Here is a 25818-nt window from a genome sequence, read left to right as displayed (position 1 = left end):
TTCAAAAATTAAAAGGTAATGTTTTCTTTATATCTTGTGAGTAAGTAACGCTAATCTTTTTTAAATCTTATTTGTTCATAGCTTAATATTTTAACTATTGTTACCAATATTTGTATATATATTTTAATACAGTGAGCGCGTTATGAAAAGCCCGCTATCCTCGGAACCCACACCCCTGTAATATGCAGCCTTCCGAATTATGACGACGTCCAATGAAAACAAAGGATAAGACAGTGCGCACATTTTCAAACTCAACTTTTGAATCTAGCCAGAAAGCTAACGTTATTCATCGAGTGAAAGGTATTTAGTTAGCCTCCGGGGAAAGGGACTTATTTTTTTAATATATACAATGGCAGAGGAATCTGCTGTCAAAGTCTGTGTACGGGTTCGACCTCTGATAGAAAGGTGAGGCTATTTTCTGAACGTTTTAAATATAGTTATCTTGCTTACTAGCTAACGTTAGTAAAGAATAAGCTAGCAATTGTGAGTAACGTTAGGTATCGTAACATTCGCTAGCTGGTTAGCTCTGGCAGATGGCTATTTCATCTAACGTTAGCTAGTAAGCTAACAAAGCCAACGTTGGAAAATGTTGTGGTTTATGTCGGCTACATTGTATAAAAACGGATACATTTGAGAACTTAGCTTGCTAGTTAACGTTGGCTAGCTTTATCTGCGGAAATCTAACGTTCGTTACATTCGTCGTAGGGAGGAAACTGCTGCAGAAAGCGCTGAGCCAGTCAAGTTTTATTGGAAAACGGATAAGAAGACAATTCATCAGGTCGACGATGGAAATCTTACCAAGAACTTCAGCTTTGGTGAGTTTTCAAAAAGGCGAGGATGAATGCTGTCGGTCATACTGTGTCTGAACGTGTAGGCATTCACTTATGTGTCTGATTTGTTTCCCTGACAGACCGTGTATTTAGTGCTGAAGAAACAACTCTGCAGCTGTACCAGGAACTTGCAAAGCCTCTTGTTGTCTCCGCTGTTGAAGGTTATAATGGTAAAGGAGGGATACATTATCTTCTCAGATTACAGTATTTTGACCTTAACTCTATTTATTTTTCCAGGTAAGTTGACTGAGAACACATTCTCATTTATAGCAACGACCTGGGAAATAGTTACAGGGGAGAGGAGGAGGAGGATGAATGAGCCAATTGTAAGCTGGGGGTGATTAGGTGACCGTGATGGTATGAGTGACTGCTTGGGATATTAGCCAGGACACTGGGGTTAACACCCCTACTCTTACAATAAGTGCCATGGGCTCTTTAGTGATCAGAGTCAGGACACCTGTTTAACACAGGGCAGTGTCCCCAATCACTGCCCTGGGGCATTAGGATATATTTATTTTGACCTGAGGAAAGAGTACCTCTACTGGCCCTCCAACACCACGTCCAGCAGCGTCTAGTCTCCCATCTAGGGACCGACCCTGCTTAGCTTCAGAAGCAAGCCAGCAGTGGTATGCTGCTGGCTATATGAAAACTATTTAGTAACACTATAGTTGTATTTGAAATCTCTATTGGGGTAACTTGTTTGTTGACATATATATTAAGTGACATACATTATTTTCTCAGGAACAATATTTGCTTATGGACAAACTTCATCTGGAAAGACTTTCACTATGATGGGGAGTTCTCTTACTCCAGGAGTTATACCCCTTGCCATGGAGGATGTCTTCCAGACGATAAAAAATGTGAGTAGTAGTAGATTGTTTATTTTATAAAAATATGCACGTGTTTAGTGTTATAAGTGGTTTGCTTTAATTTTTACTTTAGTGTCCAAAAAAGGAGTTCCTCCTGAGGGTGTCATACTTGGAGATCTACAATGAAACAGTGACAGATTTGCTCTGTGACAATTGGAAAAGGAAACCTCTAGAGATCCGAGAGGGAAACAATGTAAGTTTGATGGATATATTGTAAGACAATATAACTTTTAGATGATAATAAAGACATGACTGGGGTGTATTCATTACACTGATTCTTGTGAAAGATGTTTCTCAAAGTGAACGAAACAGGGATGGACCTACATATCCCATTCATAGACGCTAACTACCTTTTAGCGCCTATTGACGTCAGTAAATCAAATCAAATTTTATTTGTCACATACACATGGTTAGCAGATCTTAATGCGAGTGTAGCGAAATGCTTGTGCTTCTAGTTCTGACAATGCAGTGATAACCAACAAGTAATCTAACTAACAATTCCAAAACTACTGTCTTATACACAGTGTAAGGGGATAAGGAATATGTACATAAGGATATATGAATGAGTGATGGTACAGAGCAGCATACAGTAGATGGTATCGAGTACAGTATATACATATGAGATGAGTATGTAGACAAAGTAAACAAAGTGGCATAGTTAAAGTGGCTAGTGACATAAGAATGCAGTCGATGATCTAGAGTACAGTATATACATATGCATATGAGATGAATAATGTAGGGTAAGTAACATTATATAAGGTAGCATTGTTTAAAGTGGCTAGTGATATATTTACATCATTTCCCATTATTAAAGTGGCTGGAGTTGGGTCAGTGTCAATGACAGTGTGTTGGCAGCAGCCACTCAATGTTAGTGGTGGCTGTTTAACAGTCTGATGGCCTTGAGATAGAAGCTGTTTTTCAGTCTCTCGGTCCCAGCTTTGATGCACCTGTACTGACCTCGCCTTCTGGATGATAGTGGGGTGAACAGGCAGTGGTTCGGGTGGTTGATGTCCTTGATGATCTTTATGGCCTTCCTGTAACATCGGGTGGTGTAGGTGTCCTGGAGGGCAGGTAGTTTGCCCCGATCGTGATGCGTTGTGCAGACCTCACTACCCTCTGGAGAGCCTTACGGTTGAGGGCGGAGCAGTTGCCGTACCAGGCGGTGATACAGCCCGCCAGGATGCTCTCGATTGTGCATCTGTAGAAGTTTGTGAGTGCTTTTGGTGACAAACCGAATTTCTTCAGCCTCCTGAGGTTGAAGAGGCGCTGCTGCGCCTTCTTCACGACGCTGTCAGTGTGAGTGGACCAATTCAGTTTGTCTGTGATGTGTATGCCGAGGAACTTAAAACTTGCTACCCTCTCCACTACTGATCCATCGATGTGGATAGGGGGTGTTCCCTCTGCTGTTTCCTGAAGTCCACAATCATCTCCTTAGTTTTGTTGACGTTGAGTGTGAGGTTATTTTCCTGACACCACACTCCGAGGGCCCTCACCTCCTCCCTGTAGGCCCGTCTGCGTCGTTGTTGGTAATCAAGCCTACCACTGTTGTGTCGTCCGCAAACTTGATGATTGAGTTGAGGCGTGCATGGCCACGCAGTCGTGGGTGAACAGGGAGTACAGGAGAGGGCTCAGAACGCACTTGTGGGGCCCCGTGTTGAGGATCAGCGGGGAGGAGATGTTGTTGCCTACCCTCACCACCTGGGGGCGGCCCGTCAGGAAGTCCAGAACCCAGTTGCACAGGGCGGGGTCGAGACCCAGTGTCTCGAGCTTGATGACGAGCTTGGAGGGTACTATGGTGTTGAATGCCGAGCTGTAGTCGATGAACAGCATTCTCACATAGGTATTCCTCTTGTCCAGGTGGGTTAGGGCAGTGTGCAGTGTGGTTGAGATTGCATCGTCTGTGGACCTATTTGGGCGGTAAGCAAATTGGAGTGGGTCTAGGGTGTCAGGTAGGGTGGAGGTGATATGGTCCTTGACTAGTCTCTCAAAGCACTTCATGATGACGGAAGTGAGTGCTACGGGGCGGTAGTCGTTTAGCTCAGTTACCTTAGCTTTCTTGGGAACAGGAACAATGGTGGCCCTCTTGAAGCATGTGGGAACAGCAGCGGTGTGTTTACGGACATATTCAATCAATCCCTATACCAGTATCTTCTGGACGAGGGAGTTTTGTTAAGAGTCCCAACGCTCTTTCTGAATGTCAAAATGCATCACTTGCGGTACAGTTTTGAAAACATGAGGAACATATCTTTCATATCAGCAAAAAAAGTTTAATTACTACACCATTTTTTTATGGTTAGTATTCCCACATGGCCATATCTCCATGTTACAGCACTTGTTTACAGAAGACTGACAGAAGGCATAGGCGGTCACCTGTGCTAATTGGCAATCTAGCGTGCCCTGAACACCTGTGTAAGTGTAACAGAGGAGGAAGTATACTTCGTCAACTGGAACACACAGCATATGGATCTGTGCAAAACTGATTCAGTAGGTGCATATTTTTTACTTGAAAGATTGTTTCTTGCTGATATGAAAGATAAGGGGAATATCAGCATACGTTTCAAACCCGTTTTCTAGCGACAATTATTGACGTTTCCAAACATTAAAACACAGCTTCATAATTGTAGTTCATCTCCAGATAAGGGTTTTCGAGACCTAGAACCAATCATAATTTGTCCAATAGAAACTCTTGTTTTTGAACTAATGTTTACAACCCTGGTATTTTGAATTGTGGAATAAATGGTGAAATGCCTGTCTTTGCAGAAAAATGTCTATGTAGCTGACCTAACTGAGGAACTGGTGACATCTCCCGAGCAAGCCCTTGCGTGGATTAGAAAAGGAGAAAGTAAAATACTCTTCCTTATTTCATCATGCTAGACTAAGTATAGTCTATGTATGTATTGCTTGAAGAACATACTGACACTATTCTATTTGATGTTAAATGTATCCGCTAGAGAATCGCCATTATGGAAAGACAAAAATGAACCAGCGAAGCAGTCGTTCGCACACAATTTTCCGCATGGTGAGACATTTATATGTTATACATCACAATAGACAATGCATTTCTGGTATCTGTGCTGGAGATGATGCTGATGCTTTTTCTTAGATCTTGGAGAGTCGTGACAGTGGTGACTCTGCATCTGGTGAAAATTCAGACTGCGCCATTATTGTGTCCCATTTGGTAAGCTGCCACAGTCAAGTGTGTTTTGTGAACTCAGTTATGGGTCTTCCATTTTGTATTTTTTCTTACCAGTCTTCATTTTCATGTAGAATTTGGTTGACCTGGCTGGGACTGAGCGAGCAAGTCAAACAGGTGCTGAAGGTAAGTGGTTTGATACCTGTGCTAATGTAACAACAGTGTGAAATATCGGAATCTGAACAGACTTCATTTGGTGGTCGATTTCAGTTGCTTTTGGTATTTTTTGACATCTGATATTGTAGGTACACGTTTCAAAGAAGGATGTAATATAAATCGCAGCCTGTTCACCCTCGGTCAGGTGATCAAGAAACTGTCTGATGAAACCCAGAAGTAGGTGTTAGTAATTTATACTTTTTTTAGCTTAACTTATGTGTTTAATGTTCACTAATGTCATTTTATCCATGCATTCAGGGGTTTCACTAACTACAGGGACAGTAAACTCACCCGCATTCTCCAAAATTCCTTGGGTGGAAATGCAAAAACTGTCATCATCTGCACCATCACCCCAGTTACTCTGGAAGAAACACTTAGCACACTCCAAGTGGGTGACTTTTTTTTGTCAGACTTCCATCATAAATCCTTATTTTTAAATGTTTTAATATAAGACAAATGTTACATTATCTAATCAACTGCCCATCTCTACAATCTAGTTTGCTAGTGCAGCAAAGAACATGAAGAATGACCCGCATGTCACAGAGGTTTCTGATGACGGAGCCCTTCTGAGAAGATACAGAAATGAAATTGTAGAACTCAAGCGCAGACTTCTTGAGGCAAGTCTACCTGTACCGGCTATTGGGGTTCTTTAGAAATGTTGCCGGCTCTCCTTCAAGTATTTGTAAATTCAACTTTTTTATTTTTGTACACTGCCTTAAGGTCTCATCAGTCACTCAAACAACTGCGACAGAGAAGGAGACTCTGTCCCAGATTTTGCAAGAGAAGGATCAGCTCCAAAGAGAACAAGCGGATCGGTATAAGAATTTAGCCAAACTTCTAGTCACTTCGGAAAACTTCGTTACCATCAAAAAGGTAGACTTTTAGTGCCTTGCAGATAAGTATATGATGCTTTATTCCTTTATTTTAGTACCTATTTTATTTTTTATGTTTAATCATGTCTGTTTGTAAAGATGCCGAAACGCAGGGTTACGTGGGGTGGAAAACTGCCATCACCAGCCTTCCACCATGCTGGAGAGTCGGATCTGAGCTTTGCTGAGCCTTTTCTCAAAAAGAGAAAAGCTGATATGTCTGTCTTGACAGAGCAGAATGAAGGTAAGTACGCATAGGAAAAATATACTTAATACCAGTCTCAGTGATAGCTTTTACTCTGCTATATACAGTATGCTATATTTTACCATACGCAGTGCTTGACTCAATGGAGCAGGGGCTCAATGGAGCGGAGTACCGGCACCTAAAATGTTCTACTGCTTGAGCTCCTGCTCCTCTTATAGAATTTTAGATCAAAACTATTGTGTAGCAGTCCTCCCGAGTGGGGCAGCGTTCTAAGGAAATGTATCGCCGTGATGGAGGCATTACTACAGACCCAGGTTCCTTCACGGGCTGTGCTACCGGCCATGGCTGGGAGTTCCATAGAACGGTGCACAATTGGCCCAGTGTCGTCTTGGTTAGGAGTGGGTGGGTTTTTACTTGGCTCATCGCGCCCTAGTGACTCCTTGTGGTGGGCCGGGTGCCTGCAAGCTGACCCATGTCGCCAGTTGAATAGTTTCCTCCGACACATTGGTGTGGCTGGCGGGTGTTGCCTCTCCCGAGCCTGTTGGGGACTTGCAGTGCTCAGACAAGATCAAAATTGGGGAGAAAGGGGAGGTAAAATACACAAAAGAAATTGTATATTGTGGCGCTCCTGCACCTTCTTATTTGTTTTTCACCTTTATTTAACTAGGCAAGTCAGTTAAGAACACATTCTTATTTTCAATGACGGCCTAGGAACAGTGGGTTAACTGCCTGTTCAGGGGCAGAACGACAGATTTGTATCTTGTCAGCGCGGGGATTTGAACTTGCAACCTTTCGGTTACTAGTCCAACGCTCTAACCACTAGGCTACCCTGCCGCCCCACATGAGGACACAGATTGTACTTTTGGGTGAAATGTCCTCTGGTCTGATGAAGCAAAAAGTAGTACCGGAACCTATTTCAGTCTAAGTCGAGCACTGGCCGTACTGGTACATGAATCCCGATCAATTGCTTGTTTTTTTGTTTGTGTATTCACAGATGGCGAGGAGTTTGATTCTACCTTTGACATGGAGATGAACCAGAGCAATCTGACCATGCGTGGTTTTGCAGAAAGGTGAACATGGACTATTGCCCTTTTATCTTTACACATTCCTTACGGCTTATTGTCCTTCATACTCATGTTCCTACATTCTCTTCTTTTCTAGTGAATTTTTATCTCCAAACCAACTGAACAAATTGTCTGAGAAGGTGTCCTGTCTGGAGCTCCAGCTGGAAAATGAGACTCAGCAGAAGCAGGAGGCCATGGAGGAAGTGGAGACATTTCAGAGGCGGGTTGTGGAACTGGAGAAGCAGCTAGAAGAAAAGTCACTAATGCCTGCTGATGCACAGTTGGACAATGAGACTCAGCAGAACCAGGAAGCCATGGAGAAGGTAGCTACTTTCGAGATGAGGGTTGCTGAACTGGAGAAGCAGCTAGAACATTCTCAAATGCCTGCTGATGCACAGGACCAGGTTGGTGATCACCAATTCCTTCTCACTGTTTTATTGTACAGAATGTTGAATCCTTTAATCTAAATGAAAAACATGTATAACTATATATTTTTTTTACAGATGAAAAAGGGATTTGAAGAGACCATTCAACTCTGTGAGACGTTGGTGTCTGAGAAGGTATATAGCTATTTTTATATAGTGTATATATATATTTTTTTTTCCTGAATACTCTCACCTCACCATGCTGTCTGTTGACAGGAAATGGTTGCTACTGAGCGGGATTGTCTCAAGCAGGAGCTCAACATCCTAATGGAACAGACTGAAAAGTTGAAAAAAGAAAAGGCTGTACTACTTCAGGAGATGGAGGAGAAGAAAGAGCTGGATGAATTCAAATCTTTGGAAGAAGAGAGCAAAAGAGAATATGAGGTTATAGACTGCTGCGTAGATTGCCTAGAGATGTCAAAAGTTCTATAACCAACTTATTTCAATGTAGTAATTAAAATTGGAATGTACTATGTATGGTATAAGCCAATTGCAAGCCCATAAATATAGGGACTTTTTAGAAGTCATTGAGATGACTAGCACTTCTGAAATGCTCCCTTGCTGGTTTGTAGCTTTGCACTCATTGGCTTTTATTAACCCTACAGAAAGAACTACTGAATGACATTTCCTCCTTAAAGAAGGCCATGGAGGCCTCGGGACGCAAATCTCAAGAGCTTGAGGTAAAACTATGAAATGTTTAGGCAGAAGCAAAAAGCTGCATCTAACGAGATGTCTTGTGGGTCTGTTTTGTCAATGAGTGCTGGGTTGCATGGCTGTTTGATTTGCCAAATCTGATCCATCCCTAGTCTAATCTGGTGGCAATGTCCGAGGAGCTGAAAAAGAAAGGCGACTGGGCAGAGGAACTACAAAGATCGGTACATTCATTTTTGCTAACTGATTTGTTCTTGACGTGTTCACAATGGTTGTTGCAGCACCACCCTGGTGTAACATAGCCATCATACTTTTCTCTTAAGAGTGACGTTGACTTGGTCCAACAAGTGAAGCAGCTGCGACGCTCTCTGGATGATGCTGAGGGGTTGAGTCGTGACACTAAGAAGGAGTGGGCCCACCTGCGCAGTGAAAATATATCACTCAAAGAGAGGGCTGTAAGTTTCCCCTACTTCTGTGCCAATATGTCAGTTTGCAGCCTGTATTTAAATGTAAACTGCACTCCATAGATGGACCATTATCATGTTGTATTACCCCTAACGTTATGCTCTGGCCTTGCTTTCAGGTCACACTAACTGCTGGCTATGAGAGGATGGAAGCTCAGGTGAATGTCCTTCGACATCAGTTGGAGGCAGAAAAATCGAGCTTCAAAAAGATGGAGGTTGACCTTCAGAGGGAGTTACAGGGAGCCTTTGAGGAGAACACCAAGCTTACTACTCTTCTGGATGGAAAAGTTCCCAAAAGTTTGTACTCTTGGTTGTCTTTTGTATAGTATTTCCTCTTCTCCAGCCTTTCATTTATTTGCCATATAGTTAATGAATGACCTATCTAACATGGTGTGTCCTCTTTGCTTAGATCTTATAGACCGCATTGAACTTGAGAAAACAGTTGCTGACCTGAAGAAAGAGCTGGAGAAGTCTCATGAAGATGAGCGAACCCTACAAGCTAAGATCGAGGATTTGAGTGCACTGCAGGATCTTCCAGATAAAGTCAACAGTTTTATGAAGCAGGTAAACCTGTTTGATACGATGTAGAACAGTTTCCCAAATGTTTATAATTTGGCCGCTCAAGTATTGTAATTTTATTTATATATTTTATTTATTTATATATATATATATATATATACAGTATATAAATGTTGTACATAGAATATGGTAAAAACACCAGCAAATCATGTTCAACTGATTTTAATTTTGGAATTCTGTTCCAATGTATTCACACATAGTAGAGAGATGTATGTAATCAATGTTTTAAATGATTGTTTTGGGCTTCTTGCGGTCAATTTGTAGTCTACAAATTATGTTCTCGCCCCCTGACCATCCGCCCAAGAAAAAAATTGTTTTATGATCCCTGACGTAGAACAGAGACTTGTTTTTTTTTTAAGAAGTCCTATCTTTTAATTAATGTCTTCTGGCTGTTCAGGTATGTGATCTCACGGAGGACCTCTGTGCAGTCCAAAAAGAGAGAGACATGCTGGTATCTGCTAAGGCCTGCAGTGAGGAGGAAGCTCATCAATTCAGAGAACATGTCCAGAGCTCCCAGGAGCAGCTAGTCAAACTTCAAGGTGATCTGAGCAAAGCAGAGTTGAGGGAAAACGACCTAACCCAGCAGTGCACCGACATCACTGAGCAACTGGAGACTCTCCGTAAGGACTTGGCGCGCTCCTCTCTGGAGAACAGTCAGCTTCTGTCTACTGTGGAAGAGTCCAGCCTGAGAGTAAATTGGTCTTTGGTCCTTGTTAAATCACATGATCTTGAATGTGTTTGTTGAATCTTCTATAAGGCTGTCCTCCAACAATGTATTTTTTTATTTAGCTGAAGGAGAATGAACAGTATCGTGCATCAATTGAAGATCAATTGTGTGGAATGCAACAAGTCATGAAAGAGTTGGAGGAGAAGCTTGCTGACAGTGAATCATCCAAGGAAAAATATGACAATTTATCCCAGGAACACCAAGATCAGGTGCAGTGCCTCTCAAAACAACACATTTCAGCTGTCTCCTTACAGTAGGTATTTACAATTTATTTGGTTCATTTGTACTTCAGATAAGGCAGCTGAGTGAGGAGGTGATACAGGTCCAGGCAGAACTAAAACGGCAACAGCATCTGAACTCGGAACAGCAGTCATGTGCCCAACAAGATGATCAACATCAGCTACAAGTCAGTGTCTTTATACAAGTTATGGCCTGGGATCATTTTTAAATGGAAGATTTAAATTGTTATCTTTCTCATTTGCACAGATACAGGAACTACGAGCTGCATTGGAGACCATGACAGAGGAAAGGAGCCAGTTGAACAGTGACTTGCAGCAAAATATGGAAATGGTGATGCCATGTTTTTGTTCATCCAACCACTGCACTTTGATGGTGTAGCTAACTGTAAACAAAAACATGGAAGTGCCAGTTATATTAATGTGATATTACTCTCTCCTCTATAGGCTGCAGAGACTCAGGGACTTCTCCATTCCATCCAAGAGGAGCTCAGACAACAGAAACAAGTGAACTCTGACCTTGAGAGCCAAAGTTTACAGAAGGAGTCTCTTCTAGAACAGCAGGTTAGTTTATTTGACTTTCATTTTAGTAGTATGTTTCTTCAGTCGTTTTGTAATAAAACAATTAGATCTTACCTTGTTTTCTCCTCAAAGATGAGGCAGCTGAGTGATGCACTTGAGTCTGGGCAAGCTGAGAGAGAGCGTCTCCTGTTTGAGAAGACAGACAGCTCTCAGAATCATGCAGAGGAGTTGGAGAAGCTGCGCTCTACTGTGACCTCATTGACTGAAGAGAGAGACCAGTTCCAGGTGATACTGGAGGGAACCCGGGAGGAGAGGAACCAGCTCAAGAGAGACCTGGAGGAGAATGTGGACATGGTGGGTGATTGATCGATTTAAATACACTATTTTGAAAATGCGCACACTAATTGCAATTGGAAGCTTTTTGTATTACAAGTTTACGTTTGATATTTTTGCAGATTGAAAATCAGGAGGAACTACAGGTGGCACTTGAAAAGATATACCATCAAGGGGAAAATATGAAACCTACGGAGACTGCAAATCTAGAGGAGCTGCAAAGTCAGGTAAAAATGTGCTTTTACTTGCACAACAGAATTCATTGTCACATCAATCAAAGTGTAGATTCTAATATGAATGCTAACCTACTCTTCAGATGAAGCAGCTGAATGAGGAGCTTGAGTCTGTGCGAACTGAGAGAGAGCGTCTCCTGTTTGAGAAGACCAATAGCCTTCCGAATAATGCAGAGGAGTTGGAGAAGCTGCTCTCTACTGTGACCTCACTGACTGGAGAGAGAGACCAGCTCCAGGAGATACTGGAGGGAATCCGAGAGGAGAGGAACCAGCTCAAGAGAGACCTGGAGGACAATGTAGAGATGGTGAGTCTGAGTTACTTTTATATCTATTGAAATCCATATTTTCTGCTTTTATCCTATTTTGTGTATCCATGTGATTTGACAGAATTACATGTATTTGTTCGACAGCACACCTGAACTCGGCACACCAGCCCCATAGAGAACATCAGGAGACTGACCTACGTTTGCAGGTAAGTCATTGTTTATACACTGAGTGCACAAAACATTAAGAACACCTCTTTTTATGACATGGACTAACCAGGTGAAAGCTATGACCCCTTATTGATGTCACTTGTTAAGTCCACTTCAATCTGTGTAGATAAATGGGAGGAGACTGGTTAAAGAAGGGGTTTTTAAGCCTTGAGACAAAGATTGTGTATGTGTGCCATTGAGGGTGAATGGCATGACAAATTATTTAAGAACTACAACGCTGCGGGTTTTTTCAAGCACAGTTTTCCGTGTCAAGAATGGTCCACCACCTAAAGGACATCCAGCCAACTTGACACATCTGTGGGAAGCATTGGAGTTAACATGGGCCAGCATCCCTATGGAATGCTTTTGATACTTTGTAGAGTCCGTGCCCCAATGAATTGAGGCTGTTCTGAGGGCCCAAAGCGCAGTGGGTGATTAACTCAATATGGAACCATGGTTCAACTGTATTTGTTTATTAATTATTGCTTTACATTGTTGCCGATAGATGCAATTAGAGGCAGTGAAGGAGTTAGAGGAGCGACTGGAAGCTGTTAAAGAGGAGCGGAGCCAGCTGAAGACTGACCTTCAGGACAATGTAGACATGGTGAGGAAATATTATACACTGCGTTATTCATAAGAGACGTGATATTGGAATGTGCTTGTTGCACAAAGATTTTAATCAGTAATCTGCTCTTACTTTACTTTTTTGAAATGTGTGCATGTAAATGCAATTCATTTTTTAACCATTGTTTTAGATGATTGAGAATCAAGAGGAACTAAGGGAGGCTCAAGAGAAGATCAAATCGCTACAGGGGAAAATCCAACTACTTCAGACTCAGAATGCAGATGTTGAGACCAGATTGAACAACATAAATGTTCCAGAGAATACGTCCTGTCTAGGAGAGCTGCAAAACCAGGTGAGGTTCTTAGTCAGTTGTCGCCACGATGTACTACCTAAATGCAACTAATGTGTAGGTTGAATATATTTTTTATCTTCAAAACCAATCACAAAGATAAGGCAGCTGAATGAGGAGCTAAAGTCTGTGCGAGCTGAGAGCGAGCGTCTCCTGTCTGAGACGACAGACGGCTCTCAGAATCATGCAGGGGAGTTGGAGAAGCTGCTCTCTACTGTGACCTCACTGACCGAAGAGAGAGACCAGCTCCAGGAGATACTGGAGGGAGTCAGAGAGGAGAGGAACCAGCTCAAGAGAGACCTGGAGGACAAAGTGGAGATGGTGAGTCGTAACTGTTTTACCCTTAGGAAGGCCATTTTTGGGGTGTAGATTGGCGCATCAAGCCGTGAGTGGGGATGTAAAACGAATATGCGTTCCCCCTAGATCATACAAGTACATACAGAACCTAAACATCAGCAACATCTGAACTCAGAGCAAGAGACTGAGAGGGAACATCAAGAAGCTCAACTTCAGCAGCAAGTTAGTCTGTCTATGATTTTATATGGTGATGTTAGAATATTGTTGAAACACTGGATAAGTTTAATTTGTATTTAAATGTTTAACTTTTGTACAGCTACAGCAGCTAGGAGAGGAACTGGAAACCATGACACAGGAGCGGTGTCAGTTGAAGGGTGACCTGCAGGAAAATCTGGAGATGGTGAGGCCATAGCCAAACGTTTTCCAGTTAACCAATCCTCTGACTTTGAAGTGTACTCCAAGTCTAACACGTTAGCTTTATTCTAGGCTGCAGAGACTCAGGGACTTCTCCATTCCATCCAAGAGGAGCTCGGAATACAGAGACAAGTGAACTCTGACCTTGAGAGCCAAAGTTTACAGAAGGAGTCTCTTCTAGAACAGCAGGTTACTAGCCTTTTTCCTTTTTGACATGTAGCCTCTTCAGATCATATGCATATTGATGAAACATTTCACCTGTTCCCCCCTGATAAAGGCTAAGCAGCTGAATGAGGAGCTTGAGTCTGTGCGAGCTGAGAGAGAGCGTCTCCTGTCTGAGAAGACAGACAGCTCTCAGAATCATGCAGAGGAGTTGGAGAAGCTGCTCTCTACTGTGACCTCACTGACTGGAGAGAAAGACCAGCTCCAGGAGATACTGGCGGGAATCCTGGAGGAGAGGAACCAGCTCAAGAGAGACCTGGAGGAGAATGTGAAGATGGTGAATGATGGATTACACAGAATGTTTAGACAATGCTCACACTAATTGCAATCAGAAGCTTTTTATATTACAAGTTCACGTTTTATATATATTTTTTCAGATTGAAAACCAGGAGGAACTACGGGAGGCACTTGAAAATATGAAACCTACGGAGACTGCAAATCTAGAGGAGCTGCAAAGTCAGGTAAAATGTGCTTTTACTTGCACAACAGAATTCATTGTCACATCAATCGAAGTGTAGATTCTAATATGAATGCTAACCCACTCTTCAGATGAAGCAGCTGAATGAGGAGCTTGAGTCTGTGCGAGCAGAGAGAGAGCGTCTCCTGTCTGAGAAGACAGACAGCTCTCAGAATCATGCAGAGGAGTTGGAGAAGCTGCTCTCTACTGTGACCTCACTGACTGGAGAGAGAGATCAGCTCCAGGAGATACTGGAGGGAGTCAGAGAGGAGAGGAACCAGCTCAAGAGAGACCTGGAGGACAATGTGGAGATGGTAAGTCTTGACTTAAATTCTGCAATCACAATTGTTGATTTTATTACTTATTTGACCCATGAATATGTTATCTTCAAACCAGTCCATCAAAGTCCAGGAGGAGTTGAAACAGCAGCAACATCTGAACTCAGAGCAACAGACTGAGAGGGAACATCAAGAAGCTCAACTTAAGCAACAAGTTAGTCTCTGTCTATGATTTTATATGGTGATGTTAGAATATTGTTGAAGCACTGGATAAGTTTCATTTGTGCTTAACTTTTGTACAGCTACAGCAGCTAGGAGAGGAACTGGAAACCATGACACAGGAGCGGTGTCAGTTGAAGGGTGACCTGCAGGAAAATCTGGAGATGGTGAGGCCATAGCCAAACGTTTTCCAGTTAACCAATCCTCTGACTTTGAAGTGTACTCAAAGTCTAACACGTTAGCTTTATTCTAGGCTGCAGAGACTCAGGGACTTCTCCATTCCATCCAAGAGGAGCTCGGAATACAGAGACAAGTGAACTCTGACCTTGAGAGCCAAAGTTTACAGAAGGAGTCTCTTCTAGAACAGCAGGTTACTAGCCTTTTTCCTTTTTGACATGTAGCCTCTTCAGATCACATGCATATTGATGAAACATTTCACCTGTTCCCCCCTGATAAAGGCTAAGCAGCTGAATGAGGAGCTTGAGTCTGTCCGAGCTGAGAGAGCGTCTCCTGTCTGAGAAGACAGACCGCTCTCAGAATCATGCAGAGGAGTTGGAGAAGCTGCTCTCTACTGTGACCTCACTGACTGGAGAGAGAGACCAGCTCCAGGAGATACTGGAGGGAATCCGAGAGGAGAGGAACCAGCTCAAGAGAGACCTGGAGGACAAAGTGGAGCTGGTGAGTAACTTAAATTCTACAATTATTCTCAAGAAATAAACATGATTTATTTGATCCATGAATGTGATTTCTTTGAACCAGTCCTTCAAAGGAACAAAACAGCCCAAGTCAGTAAAAGCCTCTACTCATCCAGGTGATGGTGTCTCATAGTTGCTTGTTTACTGTTTTGTCACATTTTGTTCAGATGCAGCAGCTAGAGGAAGAAGGCACACACATGAGAGATGAGAGGGCCCAGATTCAGGGAGACCTGCAGGAAAATATGGAGATGGTGAGTCAGAATTATTTATAGGCCTGTATTAGTTTTAAAATGTGTATTTTTATAGAAATAATTTTTAAAAGCGTAATCTCGCCCCAGGTCATACAAGTCCAGAGGACATTAGAACAGCAGCAACGTCTGAACTCACAACAGCAGGCTGAGCGCGAACAACACGAGGACAAACTTAAACAACAAGTGAGTCGTAGTTAAACTAAATAAACTCAGCAAAAACAGAAACGACCCTGTCTTTCAAAGATGGCTCCTTCCAGCTTTCATGAACTATCTGAAGAACAACCTTGAGTACAGTATAGACATGGTGAGAGTCTGTATGACTGTTCTGATCTCGGAGAAGTAGATTCATAACGTGAGTGAGCCAGCAACCAAGCTTGAATGAGGGTTTGGTACATGTGGTTTTGGCTAAAATGGTTTTAAATGTTTACTTTGCATTTCCCTCAGATGAAGCAGCTGGAGGAGGAATGTAAAGGTTTCAAAGAAGGACAGTTTCACTTCAAAGTCGAAGCAGACACCTCACACAAGGTTTGTTTTTCATTGTATTGCATAACAAGTCATTCCTTCTGCTCTGTCTGAAATTGCTGTGGCATTTTTCAAATTAATCCCCCCCCCACATTCCAGATGCTTAGTGACGCGAACGCAACCATCTCCATATTGACAGAGCAGATCAATAACCTGGAGCAGAGCACCAGCTGTTCTACCACCAGGGCAGGAGAGGGACTGTGTTCCAGACTGGAAGGTTCAATGCAGAAGTTCCAGGTGGGCTAGAACTTGATTTTATAGTGAACAAAAAATATGAACGCAATAATTTCAAAGATTTCACTGAGTTGCAGTTTACATAAGGGAATCAGTCAGTTTAAATCAATTAAACTCTAATCTATGGATTTCACATAACTGGGAATACAGATATGCATCTGTTGGTCACAAAAACCTTTAAAAAATAAAAAGTAGGGGCGTGGATCAGAAAACCAGTCAGTGTCTGGTGTGACCACTATTTGCCTCAAGCAGCGCGACACATCTCCTTCACAAAGAGTTGATCAGGCTGTTGATTGTGACCTGTGGAATGTTGTCCCACTCCTCTTCAATGGCTGTGTGAAGTTGCTGGATATTGACTGGAACACATTGTTGTACACTTCGATCTAGAACATCCCAAACATGCTCAATGGATGACATGTCTGGTGAGTATGCAGGCCATGAAAAAAACTGGGACATTTTCAGGTTCCAGGAATTGTGTACAGATCCTTGCGACATGGGGCTGTGCGTTATCATGCTGAAACGTGAGGTGATGACGGCGGATGAATGGCACGACAATGGGCCTCAGGATCTCATCATGGTATCTCTGTGCATTCAAAATGCCATTGACATAATGCAAATATGTTTGTTATCTGTAGCTTATGCTTGCCCATACGTCAACCCACCACCATGGGGCACTCTGTCTGTTCACAACTTTGACATCAGCGAACTGCTTTCCCACACGATGCCATACACATGGTCTGCGGTTGTGAGGCCGGCTGGACATATTGGCAATTTCTCAGAAAAGACTGAGGCAGCTTATGGTAGAGAAATGAACATTCAAATTCTCTGGCAACTAATCTGGTGGACATTACTGTAGTCAGCATGCCAATTGCACGCTCCCTCATCAAATCAAATGTATTTATATAGCCCTTTGTACATCAGCTGATATCTCAAAGTGCTGTACAGAAACTCAGCCTAAAACCCCAAACAGCAAGCAATGCAGGTGTAGAAGCACGGTGGCTAGGAAAAACTCCCTAGAAAGGCCAAAACCTAGGAAGAAACCTAGAGAGGAACCAGGCTATGTGCGGTGGCCAGTCCTCTTCTGGCTGTGCCGGGTGGAGATTATAACAGAACATGGCCAAGATGTTCAGATGTTCATAAATGACCAGCATGGTCGAATAATAATAATAAGGCAGAACAGTTGAAACTGGAGCAGCAGCACGGCCAGGTGGACTGGGGACAGCAAGGGGTCATCATGTCAGGTAGTCCTGGGGCATGGTCCTAGGGCTCAGGTCCTCCGAGAGAGCGAAAGAAAGAGGAGAGAATTAGAGAACGCACACTTAGATTCACACAGGACACCGAACAGGACAGGAGAAGTACTCCAGATATAACAAACTGACCCTAGCCCCCCCCCCGACACATAAACTACTGCAGCATAAATACTGGAGGCTGAGACAGGAGGGGGGTCAGGAGACACTGTGGCCCCATCCGAGGACACCCCCGGACAGGGCCAAACAGGAAGGATATAACCCCACCCACTTTGCCAAAGCACAGCCCCCACACCACTAGAGGGACATCTTCAACCACCAACTTACCATCCTGAGACAAGGCTGAGTATAGCCCACAAAGATCTCCGCCATGGCACAACCCAAGGGGGGGCGCCAACCCAGACAGGATGACCACATCAGTGAATCAACCCACTCAGGTGACGCACCCCCTCCAGGGACGGCATGAGAGAGCCCCAGTAAGCCAGTGACTCAGCCCCTGTAATAGGGTTAGAGGCAGAGAATCCCAGTGGAAAGAAGGGAACCGGCCAGGCAGAGACAGCAAGGGCGGTTCGTTGCTCCAGAGCCTTTCCGTTCACCTTCCCACTCCTGGGCCAGACTACACTCAATCATATGACCCACTGAAGAGATGAGTCTTCAGTAAAGACTTAAAGGTTGAGACCGAGTTTGCGTCTCTGACATGGGTAGGCAGACCGTTCCATAAAAATTGAGCTCTATAGGAGAAAGCCCTGCCTCCAGCTGTTTGCTTAGAAATTCTAGGGACAATTAGGAGGCCTGCATCTTGTGACTGTAGCGTAAGTGTAGGTGTGTACGGCAGGACCAAATCAGAGAGATGGGTAGGAGCAAGCCCATGTAATGCTTTGTAGGTTAGCAGTAAAACCTTGAAATCAGCCCTTTGCTTTGACAGGAAGCCAGTGTAGGGAGGCTAGCAATTTTTTGGTTCTAGTCAGGATTCTAGCAGCCGTATTTAGCACCAACTGAAGTTTATTTAGTGCTTTATCCGGGTAGCCGGAAAGTAGAGCATTGCAGTAGTCTAACCTAGAAGTGACAAAAGCATGGATACATTTTTCTGCATCATTTTTGGACAGAAAGTTTCTGATTTTTGCAATGTTACATAGATGGAAAAAAGCTGTCCTTGAAATGGTCTTGATATGTTCTTCAAAAGAGAGCTCAGGGTCCAGAGTAACGCCGAGGTCCTATACAGTTTTATTTGAGACGACTGTACAACCATTAAGATTAATTGTCAGATTCAACAGAAGATCTCTTTGTTTCTTGGGACCTAGAACAAGCATCTCTGTTTTGTCCGAGTTTAAAAGAAGAAAGTTTGCTGCCATCCACTTCCTTATGTCTTAAACACATGCTTCTAGCAAGGGCAATTTTGGGGCTTCACCATGTTTCATTGAAATGTACAGCTGTGTCATCCGCATAGCAGTGAAAGTTTACATTATGTTTTCGAATAACATCCCCAAGAGGTAAAATATATAGTGAAAACAATAGTGGTCCTAAAACGGAACCTTGAGGAACACCGAAATTTACAGTTGATTTGTCAGAGGACAAACCATTCAGAGACAAACTGATATCTTTCCGACAGATAAGATCTAAACCAGGCCAGAAATTGTCCGTGTAGACCAATTTGGGTTTCCAATCTCTCCAAAAGAATGTGGTGATCGATGGTATCAAAAGCAGCACTAAGGTCTAGGAGCACGAGGACAGATGCAGAGCCTCGGTCCGATGCCATTAAAATGTCATTTACCACCTTCACAAGTGCCGTCTCAGTGCTATGATGGGGTCTAAAACCAGACTGAAGCATTTCGTATACATTGTTTGTCTTCAGGAAGGCAGTAAGTTGCTGCGCAACAGCCTTTTCTAAAATTTTCGAGAGGAATGGAAGATTCGATATAGGCCAATAGTTTTTTATATTTTCTGGGTCAAGGTTTGGCTTTTTCAAGAGGCTTTATTACTGCCACTTTTAGTGAGAATGGTACACATCCGGTGGATAGAGAGACGTTTATTATGTTCAACATAGGAGGGCCAAGCACAGGAAGCAGCTCTTTCAGTAGTTTAGTTGGAATAGGGTCCAGTATGCAACTTGAAGGTTTAGAGGCCATGATTATTTTCATCATTGTGTCAAGAGATCTAGTACTACAACACTTGAGCGTCTCTCTTGATCCTAGGTCCTGGGAGAGTTGTGCAGACTCAGGACAACTGAGCTTTGAAGGAATACGCAGATTTAAAGAGGAGTCCGTAATTTGCTTTCTAATAATCATAATCTTTTCCTCAAAGAAGTTCATGAATTCATCACTGCTGAAGTGAAAGTCATCCTCTCTTGGGGAATGCAGCTTTTTAGTTAGCTTTGCGACAGTATCAAAAAGGAATTTCGGATTGTTCTTATTTTCCTCAATTAAGTTAGAAAAATAGGATGATCGAGCAGCAGTAAGGGCTCTTCGGTACTGCACGGTACTGTCTTTCCAAGCTAGTCGGAAGACTTCCAATTTGGTGTGGCGCCATTTCCGTTCCAATTTTCTGGAAGCTTGCTTCAGAGCTCGGGTTTTTTCTGTGTACCAGGGAGCTAGTTTCTTATGATAATATTTTTTTGTTTTTAGGGGTGCAACTGCATCTAGGGTATTGCGCAAGGTTAAATTGAGTTCCTCAGTTAGGTGGTTAACTGATTTTTGTCCTCTGGCATCCTTGGGTAGACAGGGAATCTGGAAGGACATCAAGGAATCTTTGTGTTGTCTGTGAATTTATAGCACTGCTTTTGATGTTCCTTGGTTGGGGTCTGAGCAGATTATTTGTTGCAATTGCAAACGTAATAAAATAGTGGTCCGATAGTCCAGGATTATGAGGAAAAACATTAAGATCCACAACATTTATTCCATGGGACAAAACTAGGTTCAGCGTATGACTGTGACAGTGAGTGGGTCCAGAGACATGTTGGACAAAACCCACTGAGTCGATGATGGCTCCGAAAGCCTTTTGGAGTGGGTCTGTGGACTTTTCCATGTGAATATTAAAGTCACCAAAGATTAGAATATTATCTGCTATGACTACAAGGTCCGATAGGAACTCAGTGAGGAACGCTGTATATGGCCCAGGAGGCCTGTAAACAGTAGCTATAAAAAGTGATTGAGTAGGCTGCATAGATTTCATGACTAGAAGCTCAAAAGATGAAAACGTCTTTTTTTTTTGTAAATTGAAATTTGCTATCGTAAATGTTAGCAACACTATCAATGGTGATAGCTGAGCTGACTACATTGACTGTGCTAGTGGCAGACTCCACTATGCTGGCAGGCTGGCTAACAGCCTGCTACCTGGCCTGCACCCTATTTAATTGTGGAGCTAGAGGAGTTAGAGCCCTGTCTGTTGGTAGATAAGATGAGAGCACCCCTCCAGCTAGGATGGAGTCCGTCACTCCTCAGCAGGTCAGGCTTGGTCCTGTTTGTGGGTGAGTCCCAGAAAGAGGGCCAATTATCTACTAATTCTATCTTTTGGGAGGGGCAGAAAACAGTTTTCAACCAGCGATTGAGTTGTGAGACTCTGCTGTAGAGCTCATCACTCCCCCTAACTGGGAGGGGGCCAGAGACAATTACTCGATGCCGACACATCTTTCTAGCTGATTTACACGCAGAAGCTATGTTGCGCTTGGTGATCTCTGACTGTTTCATCCTAACATCGTTGGTGCCAACGTGGATAACAATATCTCTATACTCTCTACACTCGCCAGTTTTAGCTTTAGCCAGCACCATCTTCAGATTAGCCTTAACGTCGGTAGCCCTGCCCCCTGGTAAACAGTGTATGATCGCTGGATGATTCGTTTTAAGTTTAATACTGCGGGTAATGGAGTCGCCAATGACTAGAGTTTTCAATTTGTCAGAGCTAATGGTGGGAAGCTTCATCTGTGGCGTTGTGTGACAACTGCACATTTTAGTGGCCTTTTGTTGTCCCCAGCACTAGGTGCACCTGTGTATTGATCATGCTGTTTCATTAGCTTCTTGATATGCCACACCTATCAGATGGTTGGATTATCTTGGCAAAGGAGAAATGCTCATTAGCAGTGACGTAAACAAATTTGTGCATGAAATATTATGTTTTTTGTGCATCTGGAACATGGAACCAACCCTTTGCGTTTTTTATATTTTTGTTCAGTGTATATTTCAAATTCTTTACAAGTTCTTAATTTGATGGCAGCATAATAAAAGCAGTTATTCTATCCCATTGCAGGTGTCACTGGTGAGGCTCCAGCTTGTTATCAATGGTGCTTCTAAGCCTGGACATGGGCCCTTGGTTGACGTCACACAAGTTGAAGAAGTCATGATACTGAAACTGTTGCCCCTTCTTCCAAAGCCCACACAAAAGATCTATAGCAATATCAATAGATCTACTGTCCAGATCACTAACACAGTGTGGGATACAAAGGTACGAATAATCACATCTTTGTCATAGTTGCTATTTAAAGTGTAACTGCAATAGTTAACCATTTTTGCTAAATTGAGTGAAATCATTTTAGGTGCTGCTGAAGCTGTGTGCCAAGGATTACAAAACCCACATTGAAGCCCTGGTTCAGAATGACTTGGCTGTATTTGAGGAGAGGAGACTCCAGGACCTGCTCCTCTGTAGAGCCCAGGCACCCAGTCACTCAGTCAAGGTGGTTGAGAATGACCTCCTTGGAGTATGGGACGAGAGACTGTCAGAGCTGTTGGACAGGAGAGAAGGTTACCTCCAGGTGGGTGGGCCTCACATTACTGCATAGTTGGGTTTTGTCTGTAAAATGAAACAGAAAATATATCTTTATACTGTATGTTGTGAAACTAATCATCTTGTATCATGTTCTAAGAAAATGAACAGTGTTTTGAAGAAGCTTGAGGAGAGCCTGGCCGCTCACCCAGCAGCAGTGTCAGAGGAGCTGAGGGCGCGAGAGAGGAGCAACGAGGAGCTGAATGCTCTATGCATGGTCCACTCACCGGACTCAGCAGCAGTAGAGAATTTCCTGGAGCGAGAGCTGGCCCGGCGCTCTGCTTTGGCACAGGCCAACACACTGGCTCTCCAGGTAGTTAACCCCATCAATAATCTCCAGTCTTAGTTACCACATACAGAATGACAATTGTATCGCTGAGGTTGATCATGGTTTGTCTGAATGGTTTTTCCTCTTGCCTTGCAGGGATTGCGAGATGAGCGCTGTGGTTTGCTCAAAGAGCTAGGCGTGGTCCGAGCACAGGCTGACAGTCAGCTGAAAGAAGAGAGGAGTAAGACCTCTACTCTACTGCAGATACTGGAGCGTGCCTCCGTCAAGACTGAAGCTGACCTGCTGAGGGACAACCAGCAACTTACCCTGAAACGTCAGCAGTTGGATGGAGAAATCAAGGTACCATTTTTAACTAGTTTTCAATCTCATGGATGATTTCCATTTTTCTAAGTGAACCTATGATTAGTTTACAACAGGTATGTTTTGTGTTTGCAGGAAATGCAGATGAGAGTGGATCAGCTGGAAGAGGACCAGATCAAAGCTGCTAATAGTGTCTCAAACCACAAACAAGCCACCCAGCTACTACAAACTGAGCTTCAGGATGCTTGTGCACAAGTCAAGGACAGGGAGGGCTCCATTCAAGTCCTAAAAGAGAAACTCAGAGAGACTGAAGTAAGGTTTGGCGCAAGGTGGAATTTCAACCCTGAGATTTTATTTGTATTTTATGTGGGATGTGTTCAATACTGTATAAATATGTTTTAATTTTGGGGTATAGGTTCTGGCTAAGAGAAGAGCATCACCTAGTGCTCTTCAGCATGAAGAGCTGAAGGCTAAAGTTTTGAAAATGGAGTTGGAGATGACTGCATCATCCTCTAAACACCAAGAAGAGTAGGGTCTAATTTATTTAATCATGCCCTCCTATGTCATAGAAATGTGTATTCTTTGTCTGATTTGTACCACTGCTGAATTTGAGTATCTCTCCCGGAGTCATTGGGAAAATTGCATGTTTAGGACGTTCTGCATTTGTTCCCCTCAGGTTACTGAGGATGACGACGGTCCTGAACCACAAGGAGGACGCTCTGAGGACGCTGAAGGAGACTCTGAGAAGATCACAACAGGAGGGAGAACAGTCATGTAAATCTATTCATAGAATTTGAGATGACTCCAAAACAGCAAGTTAATATTTAGATGAGCCCTAATTTGAGATGTTTAATTCTATTGCAGTCAATGAGGGACAGGATCTGCATGCCAGACTGATAACCGCCAGAGGACGCACGATCCAAAGCAACATTCTCCTTGAAAAGAACAAACTTGAGGAGGAACTGAAAAGGCTACAGAGCAAAATTTCAGAATTGGAGAGGTGAAGATGGATCTGTAAGATTACTGTAATGCTTTGATGTTTCTTGTGAGCTCATATCACTGACCTCTGCTGTTTTGTCTCTGTTTTAACAGCCTTGTGTTCACTCAGCAAGGAGAGATCACAAAGTGGAAGGCTAGAGCAATTAAGCTGAAGGAGAAGAAGAGGGACGTAGTAGACAAGCCTCTGTCTCCATGTACTCCTACAAAACACCGCCTTCCCATGAATTCTGAGCAGTTCCTCAACTCTCCCAAGAGGTTCCTCAACTCTCCCAAGAAGTTAATTGACTCTCCCAAGAAGTTCCTCGACTCTCCCAAGAGCAAGTTCTTCGATGTCCGTTCAGGCTCTGAATCCATGTCGATCAACTGTCCCAAGCAGTTTTTTGATAACTCCAACCTTGGAACCATTCAAGGTAACTACGGTTAAATTTACTTGACTTTTATAATTTCAGTTTGTATCCAGTCACCCAACAGCAGTTGGCCTTAATGAAATGACATGTTTTACCAGAGGTTGCAGGTATTCCCATATCAGAAATTGAGGCTGCTGGAAGTGCAGAAGAGGGTAATTGGTGTAATCTGTGTGTTTGGGATAAGTGTTATTGCTAATTGGAGCACAAACACCTCATCTGGCTGTTAATGTCAATTGTCACATACTGGTGTAATGGAGTGCGGTATAAGGGTTGGTAACAAAATTGTGATAACGTTAGTGTTAACACTTCATCACTGTTACGATCTTTGGTATTTTAACCTATACCAGGTTTGCTTTGGTTCTGCATTGTTTTTTATTTAGTATTGTTTTAGCTGATTTGGTCTTATCTTTTCAGATGCAAGCGCAAGTGTGGATAAAAAGGACGAATTTTGGCCTCTGTCACCAAAGCAATCTGATGTATGCAAACAACAGTAAATGTTTTACCTAATTGTACTAATCATTGTCTATTTTTCAACGTTGGAAATATTTTCAATGTTTTCAATTGTATTTGTCAGTCATTTTTAGCTTTGATCCATTTGATTACATGTTTTATTGTTTAAAATAAAGAGCTGTTTCTTGAATAAGACTCAACTCAACCAGTTTCTTTTTTGTAATATGACTTGCAATTTCAAATGTTCTGACATAACAGCAGATGGCATGCTCGCACTATTTTGATTAAGATTGTCCATGTTTTGACAATAGAGGATTTGAAACATTCTCTATGGAAGGTGGTCTTGATGTTCAGTTTCTCCCATTTTAATTATTTTCAGACTATTTTGAACTAAAGATTGTCCATTCATGACTCATCATTGGAAGCGCTTTCTAAATCCACACAGTTTGAAAATTAAACTGATATCCCTTTTGACAATTCCAGAGATGGAGGATCACTAGGGCAATTACTGGAGTAGTTCAGGACTTTCCCACTTTATGTTAGATGGTTCTTCACCCTGAAAGTAGTCTATATGGCCAGGGGAAACTAATCCATGGTTCGGTTTTCTTTAAACAGCCACGACAAAGTGAAGGAAAGTTATAGTGTTCCAAATTAACAAAATAAACACTGAAATATCATAATTGGAATGGAGTTTATTCTTGGTGGGCCATTTCAGCTGTGAGTCATTTGCATTAAGATTCTACCAACTTTGCACAACTCTTAGGGCAACAGCCATTGTTTTTGTCAATTTCTCAGGCTTCAATATGGTTGGAGATTGTTGGGCAGTAATATTTAAACCGTAGCCACATTTTTGTTTTAGGGGGTCAACTTTTACTTCACTACATTCCTGAAGAAAATATGTGCTTTTTACTCTGACAACCAGAAGTACTCGTTACATTTTGAATGCTTTGCAGGACAGGAATATAGCCCAAATCACGCACTTATCAAGAGAACCTCCCTAATGCCTCTGATCTGGTGGACTCACTAAACATGTGCTTCGTTT

General features: G+C 42.8%; 1 protein-coding gene across 1 annotated transcript; it reads left to right on the top strand.

Annotated features, from left to right (window-relative positions):
- The first annotated feature begins 265 nt into the window (after nt 1-265).
- On the top strand, nt 266-24971 carry LOC115139999 (centromere-associated protein E-like). Its single transcript, XM_065026628.1, is given in 60 exon segments — nt 266-405; nt 706-815; nt 911-1000; nt 1572-1690; nt 1773-1892; nt 4460-4541; nt 4651-4718; nt 4803-4877; nt 4967-5018; nt 5138-5225; nt 5307-5436; nt 5546-5665; nt 5769-5921; nt 6020-6161; nt 7117-7192; nt 7284-7590; nt 7690-7746; nt 7828-7995; nt 8217-8291; nt 8418-8486; nt 8586-8717; nt 8846-9023; nt 9136-9290; nt 9703-9996; nt 10095-10241; nt 10325-10438; nt 10519-10602; nt 10716-10832; nt 10923-11144; nt 11246-11350; nt 11440-11661; nt 11769-11828; nt 12335-12433; nt 12585-12746; nt 12843-13064; nt 13167-13262; nt 13357-13440; nt 13527-13643; nt 13732-13953; nt 14054-14137; nt 14226-14447; nt 14530-14625; nt 14714-14797; nt 14884-15000; nt 15089-15126; nt 15128-15308; nt 15493-15576; nt 15664-15759; nt 16021-16101; nt 16198-16335; nt 21819-22013; nt 22105-22320; nt 22432-22644; nt 22756-22959; nt 23056-23232; nt 23336-23448; nt 23597-23694; nt 23785-23920; nt 24013-24329; nt 24741-24971. Coding segments are annotated over 60 exon segments (7959 nt in total). The 5' UTR covers nt 266-349; the 3' UTR covers nt 24821-24971.
- Nucleotides 24972-25818: the final 847 nt, after the last annotated feature.

Source organism: Oncorhynchus nerka, linkage group LG13, assembly GCF_034236695.1.
Source record: "Oncorhynchus nerka isolate Pitt River linkage group LG13, Oner_Uvic_2.0, whole genome shotgun sequence".
NCBI lineage: Eukaryota > Metazoa > Chordata > Actinopteri > Salmoniformes > Salmonidae > Oncorhynchus > Oncorhynchus nerka.
Note: the sequence above shows the minus strand (reverse complement) of the source record. Positions and strands in the feature narration are given on the sequence as shown.